The sequence below is a fragment of the Mobula birostris genome, chromosome 1, assembly GCF_030028105.1.
Source record: "Mobula birostris isolate sMobBir1 chromosome 1, sMobBir1.hap1, whole genome shotgun sequence".
In the NCBI taxonomy this organism is placed as follows: Eukaryota; Metazoa; Chordata; class Chondrichthyes; order Myliobatiformes; family Myliobatidae; genus Mobula; species Mobula birostris.
The window spans coordinates 117,563,855-117,591,572 of record NC_092370.1 but is presented as its reverse complement, the minus strand read 5'-3'; the positions used below and the strand labels follow the sequence as shown (position 1 = coordinate 117,591,572).

The 27,718-nt window shown below is 39.8% G+C and overlaps 2 protein-coding genes across 4 annotated transcripts in view; one reads left to right on the top strand and one right to left on the bottom strand.

Moving 5' to 3' along the window:
* snrka (SNF related kinase a) overlaps positions 1 to 19,604 on the top strand; it is a 47,294-nt gene extending 27,690 nt beyond the window's left edge. For both annotated transcript variants that reach the window (XM_072260965.1, XM_072260956.1), the window contains exons 3-6: positions 7,847 to 7,988; positions 10,211 to 10,423; positions 13,803 to 13,934; positions 16,546 to 19,604. In XM_072260965.1, the coding sequence (XP_072117066.1) occupies positions 7,847 to 7,988; positions 10,211 to 10,423; positions 13,803 to 13,934; positions 16,546 to 17,734 (1,676 nt within the window). In that variant the 3' untranslated portion in view covers positions 17,735 to 19,604. The remainder of the gene's footprint in view (positions 1 to 7,846; positions 7,989 to 10,210; positions 10,424 to 13,802; positions 13,935 to 16,545) is intronic.
* Positions 19,605 to 27,235: 7,631 nt separating this feature from the next.
* ano10a (anoctamin 10a) overlaps positions 27,236 to 27,718 on the bottom strand; it is a 55,788-nt gene continuing 55,305 nt past the window's right edge. For both annotated transcript variants that reach the window (XM_072260928.1, XM_072260935.1), the window contains exon 13: positions 27,236 to 27,623. In XM_072260928.1, coding sequence (XP_072117029.1) covers positions 27,537 to 27,623 — 87 coding nt within the window. In that variant the 3' untranslated portion in view covers positions 27,236 to 27,536. The remainder of the gene's footprint in view (positions 27,624 to 27,718) is intronic.

The following is a 27,718-nucleotide window of genomic DNA, read 5'->3' as shown; positions in this document are numbered from 1 at the left end:
TGAGGGAAATACATGTTAGTAGGGAAGTGGTGTTCGGTAAATTGGATTAAAGGCAGATAAATCCCCAGGGCCAGATGGTCTGCATCCCAGAGTGCTTAAGGAAGTAGCCCAAGAAATAGTGGATGCATTAGTGATAATTTTTCAAAATTCTTTAGATTCTGGACTAGTTCCTGAGGATTGGAGGGTGGCTAATGTAACCCCACTTTTTAAAAAAGGAGGGAGAGAGAAACAGGGGAATTATAGACCGATTAGCCTAACATCGGTGGTGGGAAAGATGCTAGAGTCAGTTATCAAAGGTGTGATAACAGCACATTTGGAAAGCGGTGAAATCATCGGACCAAGTCAGCATGGATTTGTGAAAGGAAAATCACGTCTGGATTATCTCATAGAATTTTTTGAGGATGTAACTAGTAGAGTGGATAGGGGAGAACCAGTGGATGTGGTATATTTGGATTTTCAAAAGGCTTTTGACAAGGTCCCACACAGGAGATTAGTGTGCAAACTTAAAGCACACAGTATTGGGAGTAAGGTATTGATGTGGATAGAGAATTGGTTGGCAGACAGGAAGCAAAGAGTGGGAATAAAGGGGACCTTTTCAGAATGGCAGGCAGTGACTAGTGGGGTACCGCAAGGCTCAGTGCTGGGACCCCAGTTGTTTACAATATATATTAATGACTTAGATGAGGGAATTAAATGCAGCATCTCCAAGTTTGCGGATGACACAAAGCTGGGCGGCAGTGTTAGCTGTGAGGAGGATGCAGGGTGACTTGGATAGGTTAGGTGAGTGGGCATATTCATGGCAGATGCAATTTAATGTGGATAAATGTGAGGTTATCCACTTTGGTGGCAAAAACAGGAAAACAGATTATTATCTGAGTGGTGGCCAGTTAGGAAAAGGGGAGGTGCAACGAGACCTGGGTGTCATTATACACCAGCCATTGAAAGTGGGCATGCAGGTACAGCAGGCAGTGAAAAAGGCGAATGGTATGCTGGCATTCATAGCAAGAGGATTTGAGTACAGGAGCAGGGAGGTACTACTGCAGTTGTACAAGGCCTTGGTGAGACCACACCTGGAGTATTGTGTGCAGTTTTGGTCCCCTAATCTGAGGAAAGACATCCTTGCCATAGAGGGAGTACATAGAAGGTTCACCAGATTGATTCCTGGGATGGCAGGACTTTCATATGATGAAAGACTGGATCAACTAGGCTTATACTCGTTGGAATTTAGAAGATTGAGGGGGGATCTTATTGAAACATATAAAATCCTAAAGGGATTGGACAGGCTAGATGCAGGAAGATTGTTCCCGATGTTGGGGAAGTCCAGAACGAGGGGTCACAGTTTGAGGATAAAGGGGAAGCCTTTTAGGACCGAGATGAGGAAAAACTTCTTCACACAGGGAGTGGTGAATCTGTGGAATTCTCTGCCACAGGAAACAGTTGAGGCCGGTTCATTGGCTATATTTAAGAGGGAGTTAGATATGGCCCTTGTGGCTACGGGGATCAGGGGCTATGGAGGGAAGGCTGGTACAGGGTTCTGAGTTGGATGATGAGCCATGATCATACCGAATGGCGGTGTAGGCTCGAAGGGCAGAATGGCCTACTCCTGCACCTATTTTCTATGTTTTCTATGTTTCTATGTTTTACAGATTATAGGTATTATATGTTAAAAATGAAAACTTATATAGGCATCCGTTAGTCGCGTGAGACCATGGATTTGCGCCTTGGAAGGTTTCCAGGGCAAGCCTGGGCAAGGTTGTATGGAAGACCGGCGGTTGCCCATGTTGCAAGTCTCCCCCCCTCCACGCCATCGATGTTGTCCAAGGGAAGGGCATTAGGACCCATTCAGCTTGGCACTGGTGTCGTCGCAGAGCAATGTGTGGTTGAGTGCCTTGCTCAAGGAGACAACACGCTGCCTCAGCCAAGGCTTGAACTAGCGACCTTCAGAACACTAAACGAACGCCTTAACCATTTGGCCACGCGCCTAAAAATGAAAACTAAAACTATTTCAAAGCTCTGAATAGGATACTCTATTTATAATAATATTCTTATAACCAGCAACAAAAAAAGCACAAAATATTGTTTATTTGGTTAATTCGTGAGATCTTTGTGTCTGATGGCATACTAGTGAGTTTTTTGAATATCTGTTTGCAACTTGGTTAAAGATAATTGAGGGTCACCTTTTTTTACAACCTTAAGACGGTTACGAGCTCTTGATAGCAGGTGAAGAACTTGGCTAAAACCACATTTAACTAGATAATAGGTGGGAAATCCAATTAAAAACAACTTTGCTTTCTCCCAGAGTTACATAGAAACATACAAAACCTACAGCACAATACAGGCCCTTCGGCCCACAAAGTTGTGCCGAAAATGTCCCTACCTTAGAAATTACTAGGGTTACCCAGAGCCCTCTATTTCTCTAAGCTCCATGTACCTATCCAGAAGTCTCTTAAAAAACCTTATCATATCCGCCTCCACCACCGTTGCCGACAGCCCATTCCACGCACTCACCAGTCTCTGCGTAAAAAAAAAAACACTTACCCCTGACATCTCCTCTGTACCTACTCCCAAGCACCTTAAACCTGTGCCCTCTTATGGCAGCCATTTCAGCCCTGGGAAAGAGCCTCTGACTATCCACACGATCAATGCCTCTCATCATCTTATACACCTCTATCAGGTCACCTCTCATCTTCTGTCACTCCAAGTTGTGGAAACTTATTTTGGATATCACTAGTTATTTAGAAATATTGCTTGCTGCGTTTGAATTTTGCTTAATCTGTTATATTCACTCTGCAACTCAATAGAACATCCTTGCAGTGTGGTGTCAACATCATTCACATTCACCCAGGATAGATCCGAAATATGTATCTCCAGCTGGTCTCTGAACCAAAATTCCCCATATCATTGTGCACTTATATTAAGAATGGCTAATGAAAGAAATTGCTAGACTCGTGGCATCCAATAATGCTGCTGAGAAGTTTTTTGTTCCCTAAGTGGTGGTAGCCTCTTTGCATGATCTGAGATTGTAGTTTTTTTCCCTTGTAACTGTTTGTTTAATAAATTCAGTTTTTCAAATATGAACAATATGTTCAATAAAGACGTGAAAAGTACAGTTGTTTGTGTATTATAGTTTAAGCAAATGGTGTTTGTCTATTATTATGACTTAGATGACAATCAGACCATATTTTATGAGTAATTAATGCAAAAAAAAACAGGTAACTGCAAAGAGTTCACAAACTTTTTCTTGCAATTGAGTGGTGCTAGAAAGTTTATGAACCCTGTAGAATTTTCTCTATTTCTGCATAAATATGACCTAAAATGTGATCAGATCTTTATAAGTTTTAAAACTAAATAAAGAGAACCCAATTAAATAAATAACACAAAAATATTATACTTGTTCACAAATTCCAATATTTGTTGGAAAACATACGTGAACATTTGCTTTCAGTAAAGCCTGATTTATACTTCTGCATCAATGCAATGCCGTAACTACTGCATCGCCGCAAAGCCAACGCAGATCCCTACGCCAGAGCCTGCGTTGCAGCGATGCACATCTCTCCCAAAATGTAACTGCGCGTCGCGGCAACGCAGAACGCAACAGTTGTGATTGGTCCGCTTGGTAGCATCGCATTTCATCCTACGCTGCAGTAGCTTCCCATCGGGCGACTGAAGGGCAGAGAAGGAACTCTGGCTGCAATGATAAAGCTTTACAGACCTCCGAAATTACGGAGGACACATTTCGCTTTTACGAAAAACGCTCGCTTCTTGTTTACCCCGAGGAAGACTACCATGACCATGAAGCCTTGCGCGGGCAGGTGTGTGCACATGTGTGACGTGCGCGAATTGCAGAGTGACGCAGGCATACCAACGCACAAGTATAAGTGCTCAAAACGCGCGTAAGTCACTTGCGTAGGTTACGGCGTCAAGTTAACGCAGAAGTATAACTCAGGCTTAACTGGTGTGACCCACTTTTACAGCAATAAATTTAACCAAACATTTCCAGTAACTGTTGATCAATCCTGCACATTGGCTTGGAGAAATTTTACGCCATTCCCCCTTACAAAACTGCTTCAACTCTGGGATATTGGTGGGCTTCCTTGCATGAACTGCTTACTTCAGGTCCTTTCACAACATTTCTATCGGATTAAGTTCAGGACTTTGACATGGGATTTTCTTCTTTTTAAACCATTGTTGTTGATTCACTCTGTGTTTTTGGATCATTGCCTTGTTGCATTATCCAACTTCTATTGAGCTTCAAGTGATGGACTGCTACCCTGACATTCTCCTGTAAAGTGTCTTGATACAATTTTATCTCAACGATTGCAATCTGTCCAGGCCCTGAGGCAGCAAAGCAGCCCCAAACCATGAATCTCCTTCCACCAATCTTCACAGCTAGAATGAGGTTTTTGGGGTTTGTGGGCAGTGCCCTTTTCCCTCCAAACATATTGGTATGCAATTCTGCAAAAAAAGTTCAACTTTTGTCTCATCTGTCCACAGAATATTGTCCCGGAAGTGTTGTAGAACATCTGGATGGTCTTTTGTAAACTTGAGACATGCAGCAATGTTTTTTTTGGAGAGCTGTGGTTTCCTCCTTGTTGTCCTTCCATGAACATCATTCCTGTTCAGTGTTTTTTCTTATAGTGGACACATGAACGGAGACTTTAGCAAGTTTTAGAGATTTCTGCAGGTCTTTTGGTATTACCCTTGGGTTCTTTTTCACCTCCTTCAGCATTGCACATTGTGCTCCTGGTGTGATCTTTGTAGGATGCCCACTCCTAGGGAGAGAAGCAACAATACTGAATTTCTTCCATTTGTAGACAGTTTCTTTTGCTGTGGACTGAAGAGCACTCAGGTCTTTGGAAATGCTTTTGTAGCCTTTTCCATCTTCATGCTTCTCTACAATTCTTCTAAGGTCCTCTGAAAGTTGTCTTGATTGGGGCATGGTACACATAAACAGATCTTTATTGAGAAGAACAGGCTCTGGCAGTAACCTTTGAGTGTCTTTTTTATAGGGTGGGGCACCCTTACAACCCACACTCCAATCTCATCTCATTGATTAGAACACCTGACTCCAAATAGTTTTTGTAGAAAGCATCACCCCAGAGGTTCACATACTTTTCCCAACTGAAACATTTAATATTGGATCATTTTTGTCAATAAATGAGCAAGTGTAGTGTTTTCTGTGTTATTTATTTAATTAGGTTCTCTTTATTCAGTTTTAGGACTTGCATGAAGATCTGATCTCATTTATGCAGAAATGGAGAAAATTCTACAGGGTTCACAAACTTTCTAGCACCAATGTATAAACAGTAGCAACAATACAATTGTGTGAATAGGTACTACAGAAAATTAGTAAACGCTGAAGAATTATAATAAGTATAATCTCAAGTGAAAGGTATTAGTATTGAATATACATGTAAAAATAAAACCAGCTTATTAGATAGTTTTTAAAAAATAATTTAATTTTTAGGCAAATATTTTTAAAAATACTATTATATATGCCGATTCTATGTGGCAATAAAGAGTGTATACTCACCAAGGAAAACGAATTGAACTTCCTTTCAAGCTAAAGTATCAGAAATTTAATGGAGTTGTAGTGTAAATAGTGATGCAGTGGTACATTCACGCATTCACGCCTCTACAGTTTAGCCATTTCTGGCAGATGACCTCACTGCAGTAACTACAGGCTTCTTGTCACATTTAACACGCATGGGTCAGTGGAAGATAAACAGAACCAGCCTCCTGCTGCATATTCACTGATTGGCCTTGCTGGAGACAGCCCTGCCCCGTCTTCAGTTTGTTTGTGATACTCGTAATGGTTTTAATTAGATTACCACAACATAGGCCATCCCAGGCTTTCCATATTGATCCCCTTCTGATAAGGGTCTTGATAAGGAAAACATGGCAACTTCTGACAGTCTTTCAGTCGGAATTAGATGTGGACGGTTCCTATTAACATGTAATTATCCATAGCAAAGTAATCATAATCACTGGTTCATGGCACACGTTATCGGGGTGTCCTACCGGTTTGCACTCACCTCTCATGATCAGTGATTTTGGGGGTGGATGTGAAATGGCGCTCTGCAGGGTGTGAATGGTGATCTGTGTATGGTCAAACTTGAGCAGAGATTATGCCTGTCACCTCTTCCTACACACACACACACACACACACACACACACACACACACACACACACACACACACACACACACACACACACACACACACACACACACACACACACACACACACACACCACCACCACCACCACCACCACCACTCTACATCTGTTTTGTTGGCTCATTTGCATCATCTAGCATATTTTCCCATTCACTTCATTCAGGGTTCCAATTAAATTACATACATATATTAATTTCTTTTATTTATTTATATATTTTAGTAATATGTGTTAAAACAGTAAACTTACCGTGGCCCATTCAGAAATTTCTGTGGCTCCCAGTTTCTTTTTTTACTTGTGGCTCTTACAAAATCCAGCATGGCACCCTAGGGGGCCATATGGCCCATGTTGAGAATCACTGTTTTAGATGTTTCTTGTGGAGGTTTTGCAGTGACTAGTCTAATATACAGATCGTGAAGAAAATCATAATGATAGTCTATGCCAATAACAAATGGATGGTTGGACTTTCTATGAAACCCCTAATTAAATCTTGTTTCTTAGTCTATTATTTCCTTGTAGAGGTATCAGTCAAATCTCATTTCTTAGAACTTTACAGTCAGTATTACTGTAAAGCACAATTACCTGTCATAACACATCTAGGAAATTAACATTCAACTAACTGATTCCCTAAGTGTCATTGTCACAGGAGTAACAAAAAAAGTACCAAAGGAATAAGTGAACAAAGATATTCAAGAATAAAATTATTGTTTCGTGTATCATAAAACTGATTATTCTGAACCTTCTTAGTTTTAGGTTCAGATCCTCCTTAGTTTTGGGTACATGTTTTTATTTGAAATGATTGAAATGTAAGCTTCAATGTTGGGATTCCATGAGTTCTAGAAGGATTTGTTGATGATGATCAGGTTTTTGAAATCAATATAATTTTGTAGACTTTGCCCCTAAATAATATTTAGTAGTTATGCATCTTTGCTGTGGATGAAATTTTATAGAAAAAGAATGTCCATAATTTCCCATGAGGAGAATGGGATACTATATGGTTACTTTTACTGCTACTGCAATGCAGTCTCCTCATTCCTATTGATGTGAAGATTATAGAATAGTAATAATTAGATGTGAATCAGATCGTGAGTGAATTGCAAAACTTAATCAATCTGTGCAAATTAGCTCAAATGTTGAAATCAAAACCTCAAGGGAATAACAAAATGTGCGTATTGCTATTTTCTCTTGTATGTTGGAGGAACATGGAACAGGAAGGGAGCAGTCCAGTTGTATGATAGACCTTCAGGGCTGTTTCTGCTATAAGTACAGGGAGCAATTATTCTGAATAAATTTTTCTCATCTTTAACAGTAACCAGGGGAGGGAACGTCAACTCAGACCATGAGAGGCCTGCGTCGGGCATTTTCATGCCTTACAAGGCGCAGATTGGAAGTCTATGTGGGGCGCCACTCCTCACACAGAATCTAACAGTAACCAAATCTATGATAAAGATTAAGAACTTATTTTAAATGGGAATAGTCACTTTTACTGCCAGTCAAAGTTTTCAATGTTTGGATTGATAATAGAATGGAGTAACTTTAGAATATCCACTTAGGCAAGTATTGCACAAATCAAAGCACATACTTCTTCCAAAAACCAAATACTTTCTAAATGCAGGTTTACAGTTTGAGCTATTAGAAACTATTAAGTCTTTTTCATGCTTATCTTTGCAGATATCTGGAGCCTGGGTGTTATTCTTTTCATGTTGGTATGTGGGCAGCCTCCATTTCAAGAGGCAAATGACAGTGAGACTCTCACCATGATTATGGACTGCAAGTACACAGTGCCTGCCCATGTCTCCAAAGAATGCAAGGAGTAAGTCATTGATATGCTATAATGTATGTTGTCATAGCATGAATTACTTATAACCTGATTGATGGTTTAGGAAATGCTATTTACATTAAATAGGCTACTTATGTTAAGGATCAATTAAAAAAACTTAAAATTTGTGCTTTGAAGCGTTTATAAAATCCATTGCAAGATTTTCTATAATGTAAGCTTTCTTGTGAATATAGCTACAGGTTCCCCCGCTGTCCGAAAGTAGAGTGTTCCTATGAAACCATTCGTGGGCTGGCTGGTGGCGCAACGACATCAGCGCCGGACCCGGGAGCGGAGGTTCTCGGGTTTGAAACTAGTCGGGTCTGCCCCCGAGTACACTTTCCATCCATGCCGAGTTGAGTGTCGAGATCGCAACTCGACCTCATAAAATAAAGGGAAAATACTGCGAAAATGTCTGTGTGAGGAGTGGCGCGCCACACAGTCTCTCTCTCGCTCCGCGCCTTGTAAAAAGCCATGAAAAAGACATCATCACGGACGCACACGCAGACTGGCACGCACGCAGGCACATGCCAAAAAAAAGGAAAGACAGAAACCATTCGTAAGCTGAAATGGCGTAAAGCGAAGCAGCAATTGCCATTGGTTTATATGGGAAAAATTTCTGAGCGTTCCCAGACCCAAAAAATAACCTACCAAATCATACCAAATAGCATATAAAACCTAAAATAACACTAACATATAGTAAAAGCAGAAATGATATGATAAATGCACAGCCTATTATCTACTTTATACGTAGAAATAATATATGTACAGTGTAGTTTCACTTACCAGAATCGGGAAGATTTAGCCAAAACCGATTTGTAGAAAAAAAATCAGCATGTACATGCATGCGCACACACCTGCCGCACAAGGCTTCACGGTCATGGTAGTCTTTCTCGGGGTAAACACAAGTTTAAAGCGGGCGCCTTTTTTCATAAAAGCGAAAATCCTCTTCGGATTTCTTTTGGTTAGTGAAAACAAGTACTAATGTAGGTCTTTCGTAAAAGTGAAGTGGCATAAAGCGAACTTTCGTAAAGTGGGGGACACCTGTATTGCGTTGCTATCAATTGTATTTTTCTACAGCTGTTTTGTAAATATTTAATACTAATAAATATTATAAATATATTTAATAAGGCTTTACATTTAAAACAGCTACTTGACGGACTAACAGTGAAACTTGACTAAAAAGATTCCAAAATAATTAAGAAAATTTAAGGTGATGTATTGTAAATAAATATCCCTTCCAAAAATGTTACTTTTCATTTCCATATATAAATGTGGGCTGACTACAAGTTGCTAATTTGAAAATGGTTTGTATCTGTCCAGGTTTTAGTTGGACTTGTGGTTAAGATGCTTAATATATGGTGGTGATTAAAACTTAGAACTCAGTTTTTCCTGGGCACTCCTCACATCAATTTTCCACTCTAAATGCATAGCTAGGTAGGATCATAAAGAGAGTTTTTGGCACATTGGCCTTCATAAATCAAAATATTGAGTACAGGAGTTGGGATGTTATGTTGAAGTTGTATAAGGCATTCATTGTCGTTGTTGCCACCAATAATCAGGCCTAATTTGGAGCATTGTGTGGAGTTATGATTACCTACATGCAGGAAAAATATCAATAAGATTGAAAGAATACAGAGAAAGTTTACAAGGATGTTGCCAGGACTTGAGGGCCTGAGTTATAAAGAAAGGTTAAATAGGTTAGGCCTTTTTTCCCTGGGAGTAGGAGAATGAGGGGAGATTTAATAGAGGTTTCAGAAGTATGAGGGGTATAAATCGGATAAATGCAAGCAGGCATTTTCCACTGAGATTGGGTGGGACTCAACCTAAAGGTCATAGGCTAAGGATGAAAGGTGAAATATTTAAGGTGAACATGAGGGGAAACTTCTTCGCTCAAAGGGTGGTGAGAGTGTGGAACAAGCTACCAGCGGAAATGATAGATATGGGTTTAATTTCAACATTTAAGAGAAATTTGTGTAAGTACATGGAAGAAAGGGGTATGGAGGATTATAGTCCAGGTGTGGGTCAATAGGTCTAGGCAGATTAATAGTTCAGCATGGACTAGATGGGCAAAAGGGCCTGGTTATGTGCTGTAGTGCTCTATGACTTTCTGACTATATTAGTTTGGATATCCCATTCTCTCAATAACAGAAGGCAGTGATTCTAAACAGTTTCAGCACACGCAAGTTTTTATATTTTTCTAATGTTATTTCCTACAGTCTTATCAATCGCATGCTGCAGAGAGATCCAAAACGAAGAGCCTCACTGGAAGAGATTGAGAACCACCGTTGGCTTCTAGGAATTGATCCTTCACCTGCAACCAAGTGCAATATTCCGCTTGTCTCTTACAAGAATCTCTCAGATGAAGAACATAATGGGATCATCCAGCGCATGGTGCTTGGTGACATTGCAGACCGAGAAACTATTATTGAGTAGGTGCAACGGAACCCTACACACAAGAAGCAAGTCTTTATCAATACTGGCTTCTTTTCCAAAGTGTATTGTGAATATATTGTTTACGTGTGCTATCAAAATTTTGAGACTGATAGATTTAGCACATATCACAAAACTTGAAATTAAGCTGTATTGTTTAGCTTAACTGCATAAACAAAAGAAAATCTGCAGATGCTGGAGATCCGAGCAACACACACAAAATGCTGGAGGAACTCAGCAGGCCAGGCAGCATTTGTGGGGAAGAAAAGTATAGTTGATGTTTAGGTCCTGCCAAAGGGCTTCAGCCCGAAACGTCAGCTGTCTTTTTTCCATAGATGCTACCTGGCCTGCTGAGTACCTCCAGCATTTTGTGTGTGTTGCATATTCAATATGTTTTGATTCAAACTATTGAAACTTAGTCAAAGTCAAAATACAGTATATTTAAATACATCATGGAACAATATTTGCAATTTTTTCCACACTAATGGTGAAATGATATTCACCGGTGAAGGGAAATGAGGAAACAGAAATAGGCGTAAAACAAAAAACACTGGGAATACACAAGTTGAGTGGGACACTTCAGTGGCTTTCTAAAATTATAAACAGCTTTCCATGTGCAGTTAAAAGTTGTTGAAATCCCATTGAATAACCATCAGTGATAGTAGTCTTTTTACCTTTTTGCTGTGCATTTAATTATTTATATTAAAGAGTGAAAAGGTAAGCAAAATAGTTTGTAGTTGTCGGATTCAGCTTTACGCTCTTTCCTCAAGTGATTAAATAAGTACTATGAAGGGGAAAAGGTACACATTAGTTTACAGAACGTAATGCTTAAAGTACATTTAATTACAGGAAAGATTATTCTCAAAGGCAGGATTCTTATATTCTGCTTAATTGGCTGTGTACTTGTTCATGTCAGGCTGTGGCATAGAAATTTGTAACAAACATAATGTGTAGAATATTGAAGTTTTAGACAGGTGTATGTGTATCTCAAAATCTCTACAAGATTCTGTAAAGTCATATTGTTTTACAAATGGACAATATCCCCAGTAATGAGAAGGGAGCTCTCTTCACTTGATACTTTTGACATGAATGCAGGTACATATTAATGTACCACTACTTTCAATCAGCACAGTTGCTTAATGGAGCAGCTCCAGACTAAGGAGTGAGCCAGATGGCCAACCTTTGGAACTTTGAACAATGAGATAGCACATTATTGCAGTTGTACTGAACAGCATTGTTAATGCCAGAGTAGTAATAATTCTGGATATAAATGCTTCCCTAAATTCAAGATGCTGTGATATTATGATGAAAATACAATAACTGAGACAAAGATGTGACTATCATTATGTCATCTGTGAATTACCTTGTGATGTAGAAAATGGCCATATGGGATCAGCTCTCGGAGTAATCCTGTTCCCTTACTTAGTTCCCTGTAACCTATTCTCCCTCAGATGTTCATGAACAAATGGCATCAACTTCATGATTCTTTACAGATTACAGAGGATGTAATCCCCAGGGCCTGACAAGGTGTTCCCTTGAACACTGCGAGAAGCAAGTGTAGAAATTGCCAGGGCTCTAGCAGAGATATTTAAATCATCCTTAACAACAGATGTGTCAGAGGACTGGAGGATAGCCGGTGTTGTTCTGCTGTTTAAGAAAGGTTCTAAGAACTAAACCAGGAAATTATAGCTCGGTGAGCCTGACGTCATTAGTGGGAAAATTATTGGAAGGTATTCTAAGGGACCGGATATATGAGTATTTGGATAGAGATGGACGAGTAAGTATAGAGTTCTTTGAAGAAGTTCCCAGGGAAGTTGATAAAGGCAAGGCAGTGGGTGTTGTCTACATGGATTTTAGCATGGTTTTTAACAAGATCCCGCATGGGAGGTTGGTCAAGAAGGTTCAGTCACTCAGCATTCAAGGTGAGGTAGCAAACTAGATTGGACATTAGCTTTGTGGGAGAGGTCAGAGAGTGGTAGTAACTGGTTGCCTTTCTCACTGGAGATGTGTGATTAGTGGAGTGCCACAGGGATCGGTGTTGGGTCCGTTGCTGTTTGTCATCCATATGATAATGTGGTGAACTGGATCAGCATATTTGCAGATGACACTGACACTGGAGGTGTAGTGGACAGCAAGGAGGACTATCATGGCTTGCAGCGGGATCTGGGCCAGCTGGGGAAAAGGGCTGAAAAATGGCAGATGGAATTTAATGTAAATGAGTGCAAGGTGTTGTACTTCGGTGGAACTAACCAGGATAAGTCTTACACAGTGAATGGCAGGACACTGAGGAGTGTTGTAGAACAAAGAGATCTGGGAATGCAGGTCCATAATTCATTGAAAATGGTGTCACAGGTTGATAGGGTCATAAAGAATGCTTTGGGCACATTGGCCTTCATAAATCAAAGTATTTAGTACAGGAGATGGGATGTTATTTTGACATTGTATAAGAAATTGGTGAGGCCTGATTTAGAGATTGCGTGCAGTTTTGGTCACCTACCTATAGGAAAGATGTAAATAAGGTTGAAAGAGTGCAGAGAAAATTTATATGTTGTTGTCGGGTCTAGAGGACCTGAGTTATAAAGAAAGATTGAATAGGTTAGGACTTTATTCCTCAGAATGTAGAAGATTGAGGGGAGATTTGATAGAGCTATACAAAATTATGAAGAATATAGATAGGGTAAATGCAAGCAGGTTTTTTCCACTGAGATTGGGTGAGATTTGAACTAAGGATCATAGGTTAAGGGTGAAAGGTGAAAAGTTTAAGGGAATGTGAGGGGAAACTTCTTCAGTCAGAGGGTCATGAGAGTGTGCATGTGAGCTTGATCTCAATGTTTAAGAGAAGTTTGGATAGGTACACGGATAGCAGAGGTATGGAGAGCTGTGATCCTGGTGCAGGTCAATGGGAGTAGGCAGATTAAATGGCTCAGCACAGACTAGATAGGCCGAAGGGTCTGTTTCTGTGCTGTACTTTTCTATGACTATAATTCCACTGATTGTCCTATCATCCACATAAGGGTGACTTACGATCAACCATTAATATGACAATCAGCATGCCTTGGGGATATGAGAGGAAACTGAAGGCCTAAGGAGAGGGTGTGTACCTATACAGTTAGAGGGAGAACAAAACTCCACACAGCAAAAAAGGTTGGAATTGAATGCAGGTTGCTCAGGTGTGAGACAACTACACTACCTGCAGAACCTCCATTTAATATAGTCATTTCTATTTGTTACAAGTAAAAGCCTTTTGCAACCTACATACATTCCTATAATGGTTTTTAGACTCGAATAATCCCAAGGCAATTTACAGGCATTTAAGTACTTTTGACATTTGGTTACTGCTGTGATATATTTATTCTGATTCATTGTTTGTTCTTTAAGGTCGCTGGAAAGTAATAAATACAATCACATCACTGCCACTTACTTTTTGCTGGCTGAAAGGACCTTGAAGGAGAAGCAGGAGAAAGAAGTTACCCGTTCCTCCAGCCCAAGCCACATTAAAGCTCAGTTCAGGTACAAACAAGTAGGCTACACATGTCTGTTAACAGATACTTGTAGAGGTACACTGTCACATTGTATTTCTAATGTATTTACAGATTACTTAAGTCTCTGGCTCTGTCATTTCCTGTGGTGCAGGACTAGTGCACAAAAACATACATGTTGAAACTTTTATGCAGCTTAGTCACATGCAGATTCTTAAAAACTCGGATATGGCACATTAGTTAAAAGAAGATAGACTTTATTGTTGGAACTGTCTCTGGATGTTTACAAGAGGGTTATAAGCTTTGGAGTCAGGTCTGGAACATTTACTTGTGCATAATATTGTGCAGAAGCATTTGTAACGTACTTTTTCTTATGGACATAGTTCAGAGGAAAAAAACTTCTTTGTGAAGAACTAAAGTTACTTTTCTACTATAGGTGATTGGATACATGAGGAAGGGAAATTTCAGTAGTAATTCTTCACCTTGAGGGATCCTTTTCTCTTTGAGTGCTTATCTCCCTGCTTCTTGAATGAGCTGTTTCTGCTGACCCATTTCCCTGCAAGTAGGGGTATACAAGTGCTTGAGTCTTAGATTAAATGAGATACAAAATAAAATAAAGTATAGAACCATTCTTCTCATTTTAAAATAGAGATGAAGATGAGTACTCTGAATACATTGTGTAAAGGCAGAACAAAACTGATACATTTAAGATTTCATGGGTTTGTTGCATGTGGGGCCATAGTTGTCTGGTACAATGCTTGGGGATGGAATTTTAAATCAATAGGATGTGAGTCGCAAGAGCAAGTGCAAGATTTGAGCAAGTAATCCAGGTTGACTGGAGACTTACTGTCCTGTTAAAATACGCTGCTTTATATTTGAATAGCCTTGTTTTGTTCACAGGCAGTCAGATATATCATGACAGCATATGAGCAGTAGGAATGTTGACAAATTAATTGAAACCTTGCATCAAAACTCAGTGGTCATGCAAAATCCAACAGAAGTGAACAGAATGGTATTAGCTTTAGAAAATCAGCATCCCAAGGCTGCTGCACCTGTTTTTTTTTTTAAGTTCTGCTTTTGCATCTTGGGTTTGGTTGTAAAGTGGCCCTGCCTTTTGTATTTCCCTGGTACTGGTTCATTGTCTTTTCTTGTTCATGTGGCATGAGGTAAGACTGGACCAGCATGTTGGTGCACTGAAGGCAAAGCAACCAGAATTGCATTCTGAGATCAGGTGTCACACCCAATATTGGTGCTACAGCTATATATTTGCTACAGAGAATGTTTTGTGTAGACTTCCACATCAGAAAGATGCAACTTCTCCTGGGCCTCTGAACCTTCCAATGAATAGGAAGCAGAGTCAAGCTAAAAAGGTTCTTATAAACCTAATGGAATTGTAGGTTTCCTCAAAAAGGAGTAACTACAGGATCTCAGTTAGAATTGAAGGACAATATAATAACCTTGTATGAAATATTATTCTGGTGACTCTTACTCTCTACAGGCTCAGAATTGTTATTGTTTTGTGGAGCCCTGCATTAGAAAGAGCAATGAAAATTTCACTTCCTTAGTTTCACAACTTGCTGAAAAGGATATTGCAGTCTTTTGTCTGGTATAGTATCAAACTTAAATGTGCATTGTGAGAATGTGACATTAAATTAATAAAATGCACTACCCAATTCTGCAAGATTAAACACTCAGTCCAACATTTGACCAGTTTATCACATGAATTGAGCCTAATAGTGACCTGGTGTGGTAGTATTTATCTTAAAGATGTTTTGTGTCTGAGCTTTTCCATTTGTATATGCAGATGTTACTGAGATTCTTTGAAATTCAGTAATCTTTCACATAATATCTGTTTCTCCAAACAGTAGATCCAATCTTAGTTTAGGCTGAATGATGATTTTAAGTCTTTTCAATACATGATCACGTTTTCTTATGATATTTGTTGGGCCTTTTTATTTAGCCTGTAGACTTTTCCATAATTCATATTTGTGGAAACCTCAATTAAAGAGTTACTCCCTTATACCATTGCATGAAGTGACTTTCACACTGTTAATCGGAACTGCGGCAACAGTACAATCATTGTCATGAGATCCAGTAAAGATATTTACTCTGATATTGACTGCTATTCTCATCCCTGCAGGTTGAGTAGAGTTATTTTTCTACATCTAGATGAGTTAGTCACGCCTACATTTGTCACACCAAGATACTAATTAGTACAATTTCATAAACATTTTGCACATTTAGTCTGGGGAAGATGGAAGGTTTTGAATTATTTACATCTGAATCTTGATCTTTCTGAACATGATAAACTTGGAAAATGTTATGAAAGAGAATTTGATATTTTGGTTGCATTAGTTGTACTTATTGAAGTAGTGTTCCAGTTGTTCATGTTTTCTTCATGATCTTCATTTTTTTTTGCACGAGATTGTGCCTTAGCACAGCATAAACTGATGCTGATGGATTTACTGCAAAGCAGAAGTAGACTGGATGTCTAATGTTAAATGTTCTATTAGTATGCATTCAATAATAAGTAACTGAAATGTAAAGCTAATTTTAAATTTGGTACCATAAAGCCTAATTAAAAAATTGAAGAAAGTGACTGAAGATTTTGATTCCCTTTTCTCTTTTGTTTTCAAAATTAGGCAATCCTGGCCTACAAAAATAGAAGTAGCAAAGGATATTGAAGACATAACAACATCACCCATCATCCATCCTGTGTCCATTGCTGGAGTCTGTTCCCCAGCTCGCACTGCAGAGTCCACCATTAATGGACATCGAATGAAATCTGGTGAGCCTGCAAAGAAAGAAGAGTCATCGACAATTGGTGCTATTGGAAAGCCTCCTACGAACAATAGGACGTGTTTGTTCAGAGTGGAAGAGGATGAAGAGGATGATGAGGATGACAGAAATGTAATTCCTCTTCCCACTCCTGTAGTTTTGCGACGCAAACCTTCCATAACAAACAGGCTTACCACCAGGAAGAGTGCTCCTGTCCTTAATCAAATATTTGAGGAAGGAGAGTCGGATGATGATTTTGACATGGATGAAAACCTGCCCCCCAAGCTCAGTCGGTTAAAGATGAACATTGCTTCTCCAAGCACTGTGAATAAACGTTACCACAAGCGGAAAAGTCAAGGCCGTGGATCAAGCTGTAGCAGTTCTGAAACCAGTGATGATGATTCAGAAAGTCGCCGTCTTCTTGACAAAGACAGTGGGTTCACCTACTCCTGGCACCGCCGTGATAGCAGTGAAGGGCCTCCAGGGAGTGGGGGGGATGGAAGTGGGCAAGGCAAGTCAAGTGATGGGAATGCTGGTTTTGACAAGAGCAGCCCAAGTGATGGCAACAAAGGTGGGAGTAGTCCTTCCAATGATTCCGGTGGGAGCACCAACAACACGGGAACAAGAACTCACAGCTGTACAACACAAGGAAATTCTTCACAGTCACCTAAAGTTGCAGAGGATTTGGTGGAGAGCCTGAAGCTAATGAGCCTCTGTCTTGGGTCGCAATTGCAGGGTGGCAATGGTAGTCGATATATCATTGAACCAACATCTGGAATTAGAATACATGAGAAATCGGCTTGGAAAATGTGCATCACTTCGAGCAATATTATAGAGCGAACCTCTGGCTTGACCAGTGGCGAATCTTATTCTGACCAAATGGCTGACCTGCTGAATATGCTTGAAATGTCGAAAGAGAACAACATGAACTTGAAAAACAATGTTCTACAGCTACCTCTTTATGAGAAAACACTCTCTGTGAATTTTCAGCGGAACCCTAAGGATGGACTGCTGTGTACCTCGAGTCAAACCAGCTGCTGTCAAGTTATTTAATACGTTTTAGCTTGATTAACTGTTATTCTTGCTGGTTACAGTTTGACTTTTTTAGCAAAGTGAAATTCTTTTAGCCTTGAGCTTTTTAAATGGACTTTTAAAATTATTTATTGCAATGTTTGAATTTGTTTGCTTAATATATTGACAATGCATGGTCTTTGTGCATGCTGCTGGCTACTGCTTTACTTTCCCAACAAGAAAAACATGACTGGGGCAGAATTTTTTAATATCTTGGGAGTTTAGTATCAACCTGTTGGTTGTATGTTGTTAATGGAGCTAAATTCAGTTTAAGTAAATAGTGCACTTTGTAGCTCTTTGTGTTGCACATGAAAGGATACTGCAAATCGATATGGTTTCAGACCATATGATCAAAGAGTGTTAGGTTTAATTACTTACTCTAGTGTACCTGACAGAAAAGAACCAAAGCAATAACTAAAATATTGCAGCCCTTGTGAAAACATTTCACTATTCCAAGCTTGATGAAATGCTCTCTGCACAATAGTCATACTGGAGAGTCTTAATTTGTTGAAAGATTGCAGAGAACTCACTTCAGGGTGGTTTAGTCTATATTGACTTAAACTCAGGATAAGGCAAACTTGAGCAAGACTTTGAAGGTGCTATAATTGGACAGAGTTGGATTGAACTAAGTTTGCTGATTATTAGTGGCCATGACACTATGTTGCCCCTCAAGTGAGAAAGCCCTGCACTTAGGCTAGCTTGTCTCTTTATCTGTGTATATGTTTGGATCTACTTGTCTGTCAGTTCCGTGGGGTAGGACATGGTGTAGTGATTGGAAGCAACAAAAAATAGCATTGTCACTTGCAGACCAATAAGTTGTGATTTGCTAGAAAGACAACGTCAGGGTAGCTATGATTTAAATGTGAAGTACTTACTGTTTATGTCCTGCATCATGACACTTAAGATACCACCAACTCCCTTCCTACTATTGAAGAGATTCTCCACGGACACATGGAGAATTGCATTAAGACCTCGGAGGAGGAGAGATTTTCAGTGCTAATCTGTAATTGGAATTTCAGTCTTTTATTGACCAACAGTTTATGGATTGCTTTCTGTTAAACTCTGTAGTTTATGGATTGAATAAAGTAAACCTTTCCTAATCCATTAATAAATGGGCTATACTCCAGTCAATAGGTAGTTATGGATTTACTCATAAGATTATTTATCCTAACACTGAAAAACTCTACTTCCTTGAAATATAGGTCTGGCTTTGGCAAAAGTTTTCCAGTCAGTTATTTAGTGGTAAATATATGTTTTAAATTAAATGTTGCAGGATAATTTGGAGTTGGGGTTGGGGTGTATCAAGTTATTCTTAAAGTATATTGGCATTCCAGTTTTTAATGGCCTGATTTTCATTGTGGGAAATAACAAATAGTGAAGGGAATTCATAGCAATTGTGTAGATGCAGTTAAGTTTTTGGATTAATGTACATAGTTTTGTTTATATTTTATGTATAGCCTTGTGATGGCACCTTTTAGAACTCCTACCTTGTGTATTTGTACAAGAACTGTAAATTTGTGTATACACAGTACTGAGAATTACAGTGATGTACAGTTGTCAGATTGTACTAGATTAATGTAGGTGGAAATGCCCACTGTTTAACTGTCTGTATTCTATATGGAGTTGTCTCAAGTGAATGACCTGTAAGTAATGTGTTGTATGTTGTGCTGCATCATTTGGTGCAATGAATGGAAAGAGTAACCACTACTTATGAATGTTGTTGGACCAAATAATGTAATAGTATGAAAATGTGGCATCCCATGGCCAACCTTCAAATTGGTATTTTCATGTGTGAATAGTGGCTAATTTCTAGTCAGTTGTAACTTTAAAACTATTAAAATATGTAAAATTATTTGAATTAGAAAGAAAGCCTAGCTCAATTTGTGGTTGACTTGCATGTGTAGATGACAAAAACCTTCAAAACTATCATCTTTGCTTAATAGCTTAAGGACAGTATCATTCTGAAGCAATAGTGAAACAACAGACTAGCTTCCTTCTGTTGTTACTCTATTATTTATGAAACCAACCATTTTGTAGTTTGGCACATTACAGAAAAGGAATTTTGGAAATTAACCAAGACCTAAAGAATGATCCGCATTGCCGTCCAGTATTGCCTCCCGAACTCAACTAGACATTAATGAAACTAAATTAGGAATTTAAATCTCCACAGTTTATGTCGTTACAACTGTTGTATGCAGAGTTGTATTTCCTGAAGAGGGCTTAAATACATCAGCGCACCACCAGTGTTTTGATGCATGGGGAGAAATTTGTTCAATTTCTGTTCCAAATGTATGACTGCTATTTTAGCTGTAGCCTCTTCTATTTTCACGTGGCATTCAAATCAGTTCGGCTGAGGCAGCTTGATGAAACAGGATGCTCATAATATTTGATCAAATTTATTTTGTTTGTGTACTTCATCCAGAGACTCTGCCAAGATATGGAGTATATTCAATGTTATATGTTTTCACCATAAATGAAAACTCCAGTTGAACCAAAAACGTATAATTGTTTTCCAATTTGTTTCAATCATCCATTTGCCCTGTATTTGTGAGTTTCTACCAAAGTTGCCCATTTAAAAAATTTCATCCTTTTTAAATAAAAAATTCTCCCTGATCTCTACTTCAATATCAAGCTCTAAAGTAAAGGTTTCATGATTAGCTTTATTTGTTACAAATACATAGAAACATACAGCATGCATCAAGTCAAATCAGAGGGCACTGTGCTGGGCAACACACAAGTGTCACCGTACTTCAAGTGCCAACATAGCAGATCACAACTCACTAATCCTAACTCTACATCTTTGAAATGTGGGAGGAAACCCATGCGGTCACAGGAAAAATGTACAAACTCCTTACAGCTTGGCCTTTAAGTTTTATGCTAGCCACTACGTTAACGTACCACCTGACTCCAACTCTACCCACATTTCCTAGTTCTAACCTCCAGATCAATTCCTCTCCCAAGAACCTATTCTTCCAACTTAGGCCTTATTAAGCACTGGATCTCTATTCTAGAAATGCCTTCAGCTGTCTTGCCCACTAGTTTTGGAGTTCCCTCTAAGATCTCCACCTATCCCATTTCAGACTCCAACCTTGTCATTGGCCAAGCTGTAGTCAACTTGCATTTCTCTTCTTGGGTGGTCTTTATCTCTCATTCAGGTTCTTGGAGAATAACTTGGTTATTGTAGAGTCATAGAAAACTACAACACAGAAACAGGCCCTTCAGCCCATTCAACCATGCCAAATCATTTAAGCTGCCTAGTCCCATCGACCTGCACCAGGACCTTAGCCCTCCATGTCCTTCCCATCCATGTACCTATTCAAACTTCTCTTAAGCTTTGAAATCAAAATCACATCCACCACTTGTGCTGGCAGCTCATTCCACACTCTCACCATCCTCTAAGTGAAGAAGTTTCCCCTTATGTTCCCCTTAAACATTTCACATTTCATCCTTAATCCATTACCTCCATTTGTACTCCCATCCAACCTCAATGGAAAAAGCCTGCTTGCACTGACCCTATCTATACCTCTCATAATTTAGTATACCTCTATCAAATCTCCCTTCTTCTACATTCTAGGGAATAAAGTTCTAACCTATTCAATTTTTCCTTATAACTGAGTTCTTCGAGTCCCAGCAGCATCCTTGTAAATTATCTCTGTACTCTTTAAATCTTATTTACATTTTTCCTGTAGGTAGGTAGCCAAAACTGCATACAATAGTCCAAATTAGGCTTCACCAACATCTTATATAACTTCAACATAACATCCCAACTCCTGTAGTCAATACAGTACATTAATTTATGAAGGCCAATTAGCCAGAAGTTTTCTTAATGACTCTATCAGTGGCGCAGTGCTTGCTAGAGCACGTCCAGCATATCTTTAAGAAAAAAGACTAAATAAACAAGCTAATTAATTAGGTGCTGCCCAGGGTGATTTGAGTATCTTAGAAATTGCTGATCTCCTGGGATTTTCACGCACAACAGACGGTGCCAAAAACAAAAAAAACATCCAGTGAGTGGCTGACCTGTGAGCGAAAACACCTTGTTAAATCCACACGCTGGATGTTTTTTTCTGTTTTTGGCACCATTCTTTGTAAACTCCAGAGTCTGTTGTGCGTAAAAATCCCAGGAGATAAGCAGCTTCTGAGATTCTCAAATCACCCTGGGTGGCACCTAATTAATTAGCTTGTATATTTTGGCTTTTTTCTTAAAGATGTGCCAGACACGCTCTGGCTAGCACTGCACTGCTGGACCCTATCTACCTTAGACACCATTTTCAATGAATTAGGGACCTGTAATCCTTAATCCCTTTGTTCTACCACACTCCTTAGTGTCCTACTACTCACCGTGTAAGACCTACCCTGATTGATCCTCCTAAAGTGCAACACCTCACCCTTGTCTTCATTAAATTTTATCTGCCATTTTTCAGGCCATTATTTCAGCTGGTCCAGATCCCATTGCAAGCTTTGATAGTCTTCCTTGCTGTCCACTACACCGCCATTCTTGGTGTCATCTGCAAATTTGGTCTCATCCAGTTAGTCACATTATCATCCAGATCATTGATCTACATTACAGACAACAACAGACCCAGCACTGATCGCTGTGACACTCTGCTAGTCACAGGGCTCCAGTCAGAGAGGTAATCATCTACTACCACTCTGGCTTCTGCAAAGCCAATATCTAATCCAATTTACTACCTTATCTTGAATGCCAAGTGACTGAACCTTCTTGACCCCCCCCCCCCAATGCAGGACCTTGTCAAATGCCTTGCTAAAGTCCATGTAGACAGCATCCACTTCATCAACTTCCTGGTAACATCTTTGAAAAACTCAATAAGATTGTTTAGATACTACCTACCGTGCACAATGCCATGCTGACTATGCCTAATCAATCCCTGACTATCCAAAATGGTCATATATCTGGTCTCTTGGAATACCATCCAATCAATTTCCCACTACTGATGTCAGGCTCACTGGCCTATAATTTCCTGGTTTATTCTTAGAACCTTTCTTAAACAGTGGAACAATAATCCTCCAAACCTGTGGCACCTCACCTGTTACTAAGGATGATTTAAATGTTCAAGCTTTGTAGTCTCAAAATTTCACTTTTGAAGGCCTCCCACTTAACAAGTACACCTTTGCCTGTCCCAATCCACACTTTCCAGATCCTTTCTGATACCATCAAAATTGGCCTTACTCCAATTCAGCATCTCAAATCGAGGACCTATCCCTTTCCATAATTGCCTTGAAATTAGGGATCATAATTATGATCTCTAGATGCAAAGTGTTCCCCTACACAAGCTTCTTTCACCTAACCTGTCTCATTTCCTAATAGGAGATCAAGTATGGCACACTCTCTCATTGGGACTTCTACTTACTGATTAATGAACCTTTCCTGAACACATTTGACAAACTCTATTTCACCTAGTCCTTTTATAGTATGGGAGTCCCATACTATATTAATATGCGGTAAGTTAAAATCACCTACTATCACTTTATGTTTCTTCCAACAGTCTGCAATCTCTACACATTTGTTCTTCTAAATCCCACAGACTATTGGGTGGTCTATAACATAGCCCCATTAACATAGTCATACCTTTCTATTTCCTCAGTGCCACACGTAAGGTCTCACTAGATGAATTCTCTAGTTTATACCTTTCCCCCTTTAATCCCTCCTACTCTATCGTATCTAAAACAACAGAACCCCGGAATATTGAGCCGTCAAAGTCCAAAATAAATTTTATTATTAAGAACATATATGCTACCTTATACAATTCTGAGATTCATTTTTTGTGGGCGTACTCAACAAACCTATAGGATAGTAACTATAACAGAATCAATGAAAGACCACCCAACTAGGGTGTTCAACCAGAATGCAGAAAACAAACTGCAAATACAAGCATAAATAAATGGCAATAAATAACTAGAACAATCGATGAAGAGACTTTGAAAGTAAGTCCGTTTGATGTGGGAACATTTCAATGATGGAGCAAATGAAGTTGAGTGGTCTCCTTTTGTTCAAGAGCCTGTTGATTGAGGGGTAGTAACTGTTCCTGAAATTGGTGGTGTGAGTCCTGAAGCTCTTGTACCTTCTTCCTGATGGCAGCAACGAGAAGAGAGCATGACCTGAATAGTGGCGATCTCTGATGATGGATGCTGTTTTCCTATAACAGTATTTCATGTAGATGTGCTCAGTGGTTCAGAGGGCTTTACCTGTGATGGTCTGGGCTGAATCCACCAGTTTTTGCAGGATTTTTTGTTCAAGGGCATTAGTGTTTCTATACCAGGCTGTGATGCAGCCAATCTTTATACTCTCCACTACACACCTATAGAAATTTGCCAAAGTTAAGTCTTGTCGAAGTTTTAGATATTATGCTGAATCTCCACAAACTCCTAAGGATGTAGATGCACTGTTGTGCTTGCTTCATAATTGCACGTGGTTGCCCTTATGTGCTGGGCTCGGGACAGGTCCTCTGAAATAGTAACACTCAGGAATTTAAGTTTGCTAACACGCTTCATCTCTGATCCTCCAACGAGGACTGGCTTATGGACCTCTGATTTCCCTCTCATTAAGTCTATAATCAGTTCCTTGTTTTTGCTGACATTGAGAAGTTGTTGTTATGACACCACTCAGCCAGTTTTTCATTCTCCTTAAATCTATATGCTGATTCATTGCCACCTTTGATTTGGCCCACGATGGTTGTGTTATCAGCAAACTTGAATATGGCATTGGAGCCATACTTAACCACTCAGTCTTAAGTGCAAAGTGAGCACAACAGGTCTAAGCACACAGCCTTGTGGTGCATATGTGCTGATGGAGATCTTGTTGACAATCTGAACTGACTGGGGTCTGCAAGTGACGGAGACCAGGATCGAATTGCACAAGGAAGTATAGAGGCCAAGGTCTTGGAGCTTATTGATTAGTTTTGAGGGGATGATGGTATTGAACACTGAGCTGTAGTTGATAAAGAGCATCCTGATGATTCAATCTTTGCCCGTCCTGCCCTTCCTGCAACTAAGTTTCGATAATGGGTACAATATCATAATTCCACATGTTGATCAACGCCCCGAGCTCATCTGTCTTTCCTACAATGCTTCTTGCATTGAAATTTATGCAATTCAGAACATTAGTCTCACCACGCTCAACCTTTTGCTTCCCAACTTTGAAAATTTAACAACAGCTATCTTCACAATCACTCTACTAATGGTTGTGGTACTCTGGTTCCCATTCATAAGAACATAAGAACTCAGAGCAGGAGGCCATCCGGCCTGTTAAGCCTGCTCCGCCATTCAACAAAGTCATGGCTGATCTGACCATGGACTTATCTCCACCTACCTGCCTTTTCCCCATTACCCTTAATTCCCCTACTATGCAAAAAGTCTATCGAACCTTGTTTTAAATATATCTATGGATGTAACCTCCACTGCTTCATTGGGCAGAGAATTCCACAGATTCACCACTCTTTGGGAAAAGCAGTTCCTCCTCATCTCTGTCCTAAATTTACTCCCCTGAATCTTGAGGCTACATCCCCTAGTTCTAGTGTTACCTACCAGTGGAAACAGCTGTCCTGCCTCTTCTCTACCCTTTCATAATTTTATATGTTTCTACAAGATCTCCTCTCATCCTTCTGAATTCCAGCAAGTACAGTCCCAGGCAACTCAATCTCTCCTCATAGTCTAACACTCTCATCTCCAGAATCAAGCCACTATATTCTTCCTGCAAATCCCCTGCGATTATAGTTTAACTGCCACCCTTTCCCAATCAGTACCAGCAAACCTTTCCACTAGAATATTAGTCCCCTTCCTATTTAGGTGCAAAGTGTCTCCTTTGTACAGGTTCCTCCTTCCCTGGAAGCGAGCCCAATGATTCAAAACTCTGACACCCTCTCTCCTACACCAGGTCCTTAGCCATGCATTAAACTGTATCATCTTCCCATTTCTGCCCTCACTAGCTCATGGCATGGGTAGCAATCCCAAGATCACAACCCTGGAGGTCTTGTCCTTTAACTTAGCACCTAGCTCCCTGAACTAACTTTGCAGAACTTCGCCCTTCTTCCTACCTATATCAGTGATACCCACATGGACCACAACCTCTGGCTGCTTACCCCCCTACTTAAGAATGGCGAGGACTCGGTTTGAGATGTCACGAACCCTGGCACCCAGGAGCCAACATACTATGAGAATCTCATTCTCATCCTTCCCATTCCCCTATCATCACAGCTTGCCTCTTCTCCCCATCTTCCCTCCTGAGCCACAGAGCCGGAGACCTGACCACCGTGACTTTCCTCTACTCGGCCATTTTCCCCCCAGCCCCCCCACAACAGTACCCAAAGTGATATACCTGTTGTTGAGGGGGATGGCCATTGGGGTACTCTGAACTAGCTGTTTAACCCCTTTCCCCCGCCTCATTGTCACTCAGTTTCCTGTGTCCTGTACCTTAGATGTAACTACCTCTCCATATGTCCTATCACCCACTCAGCCTCCTGAATGATCCGGAGATCATCCAATTCCAGCTCCAACTTCTTAACGCAGAGTGTTAGCTGCAGCTGGATGTACTTCCCACAGGTGTCAGAGACACTGGAGGTCTCCCTGCCTTCCAACATCCCACAAGAGGAGCATTCAACTTTCCTAACATCCTTACTGTTCAAGCTGTGCAATTATAAAAGGAGAAAATAATAAATTATAGAAAAAAATCTACCTACAGCTTTTCGCCTCTCACTCAAGCCTCAAAATCCCCACACTAACACTTTCCACTCCAACAATCACAATTCTACTTGCCCCACCTTAATTTGCACTCGCTAATGAATCCCAAACTTTGATCAGTTGTTCAAATGCCAGAACTCCCACGAAGAGCGAGTCATTCCTTGACCTGAGTGAGTAACTCCTTCTCTTGCTCCCAATCTGATTCGCCGCTGTTCAAACTTGACATTATTTTACCATTGTATTTTTTGCAATATTACAGATAACTTTTAAAAAAACCTGCATGTTCATTGAAACTTTTATGGCCTGGAATATTGGAACTTGATCTAAAAATAGCTGCATATGGCAGAATATAATGCAACCAGTCATTTTCAATGGGAGATGGTGGATGTCACACTGTAAGTTCAGAGCTAAGTAATTGTAAAGTAAGCTGAGAAAGCATGTTATTCATGTAAACACATTGGTTCTGGGTCTGCTGTCATTTGGTGGAGTTATGTCAACAAAGCCCTCCAAGCTAGGCATGGACATTCTGCCCATTCATTTTCTCAGGTACAACCATGAAGAAACCCTCTTTGGGCATGCCAGATTGTGAATTAGATTTGTTGGGTTTCCAGTGATCACCTCAGAACACAGAACTGGAACCAAAGTAGTCAAGCTACTTGAATGTAAGAGTTAGTGGGCAGATTGAAGATTTCCATATTCACATGTGCATAGCAAAAATCCTAAAGTTGCTAAGTGTAGTATGCAGGATAAATGAAGACAAAAGAGCTACAGCTTTAGTGTGAAAAGTTTGGAGCCAGAAATCTCATTTATTTAATGTGAAGCTTGCAAAGTGTTATTACAAGTTAAGGGGTGCGGTCTTATTTATTATATTTTATATACCTACTCAAATACAAGTTTTATTTCTCCATCCTGCCTTGGTAATTTGTTCTGCACCATTCAACTTGCTTTATCTGCATGGGCGTGACTACAATGATTTATGCAGGCTTCAGAAAATGGATATATTTACAAAGAGCCACCAAGCACTGTGTTGAGAGACATTCTCATCTTCACACTAAACTTAATCCATTTCAGTCAAAAATGTATATATTCAAAGTTTTTTCTTTTCTTCCCATTCTCTCTTTGTGTCATCAAGTTGCTCTTCCTTGGCCATTGATTCGTCAGCTTCCTTTATTTGCTGTGGGAACAAAAATCAGATCACTGAGAGGCCAGAAAATTTGGTGATGTCTACCTTAAGCAGGGTAAGAATAAGTCCTGTATTATGTGCAAAGG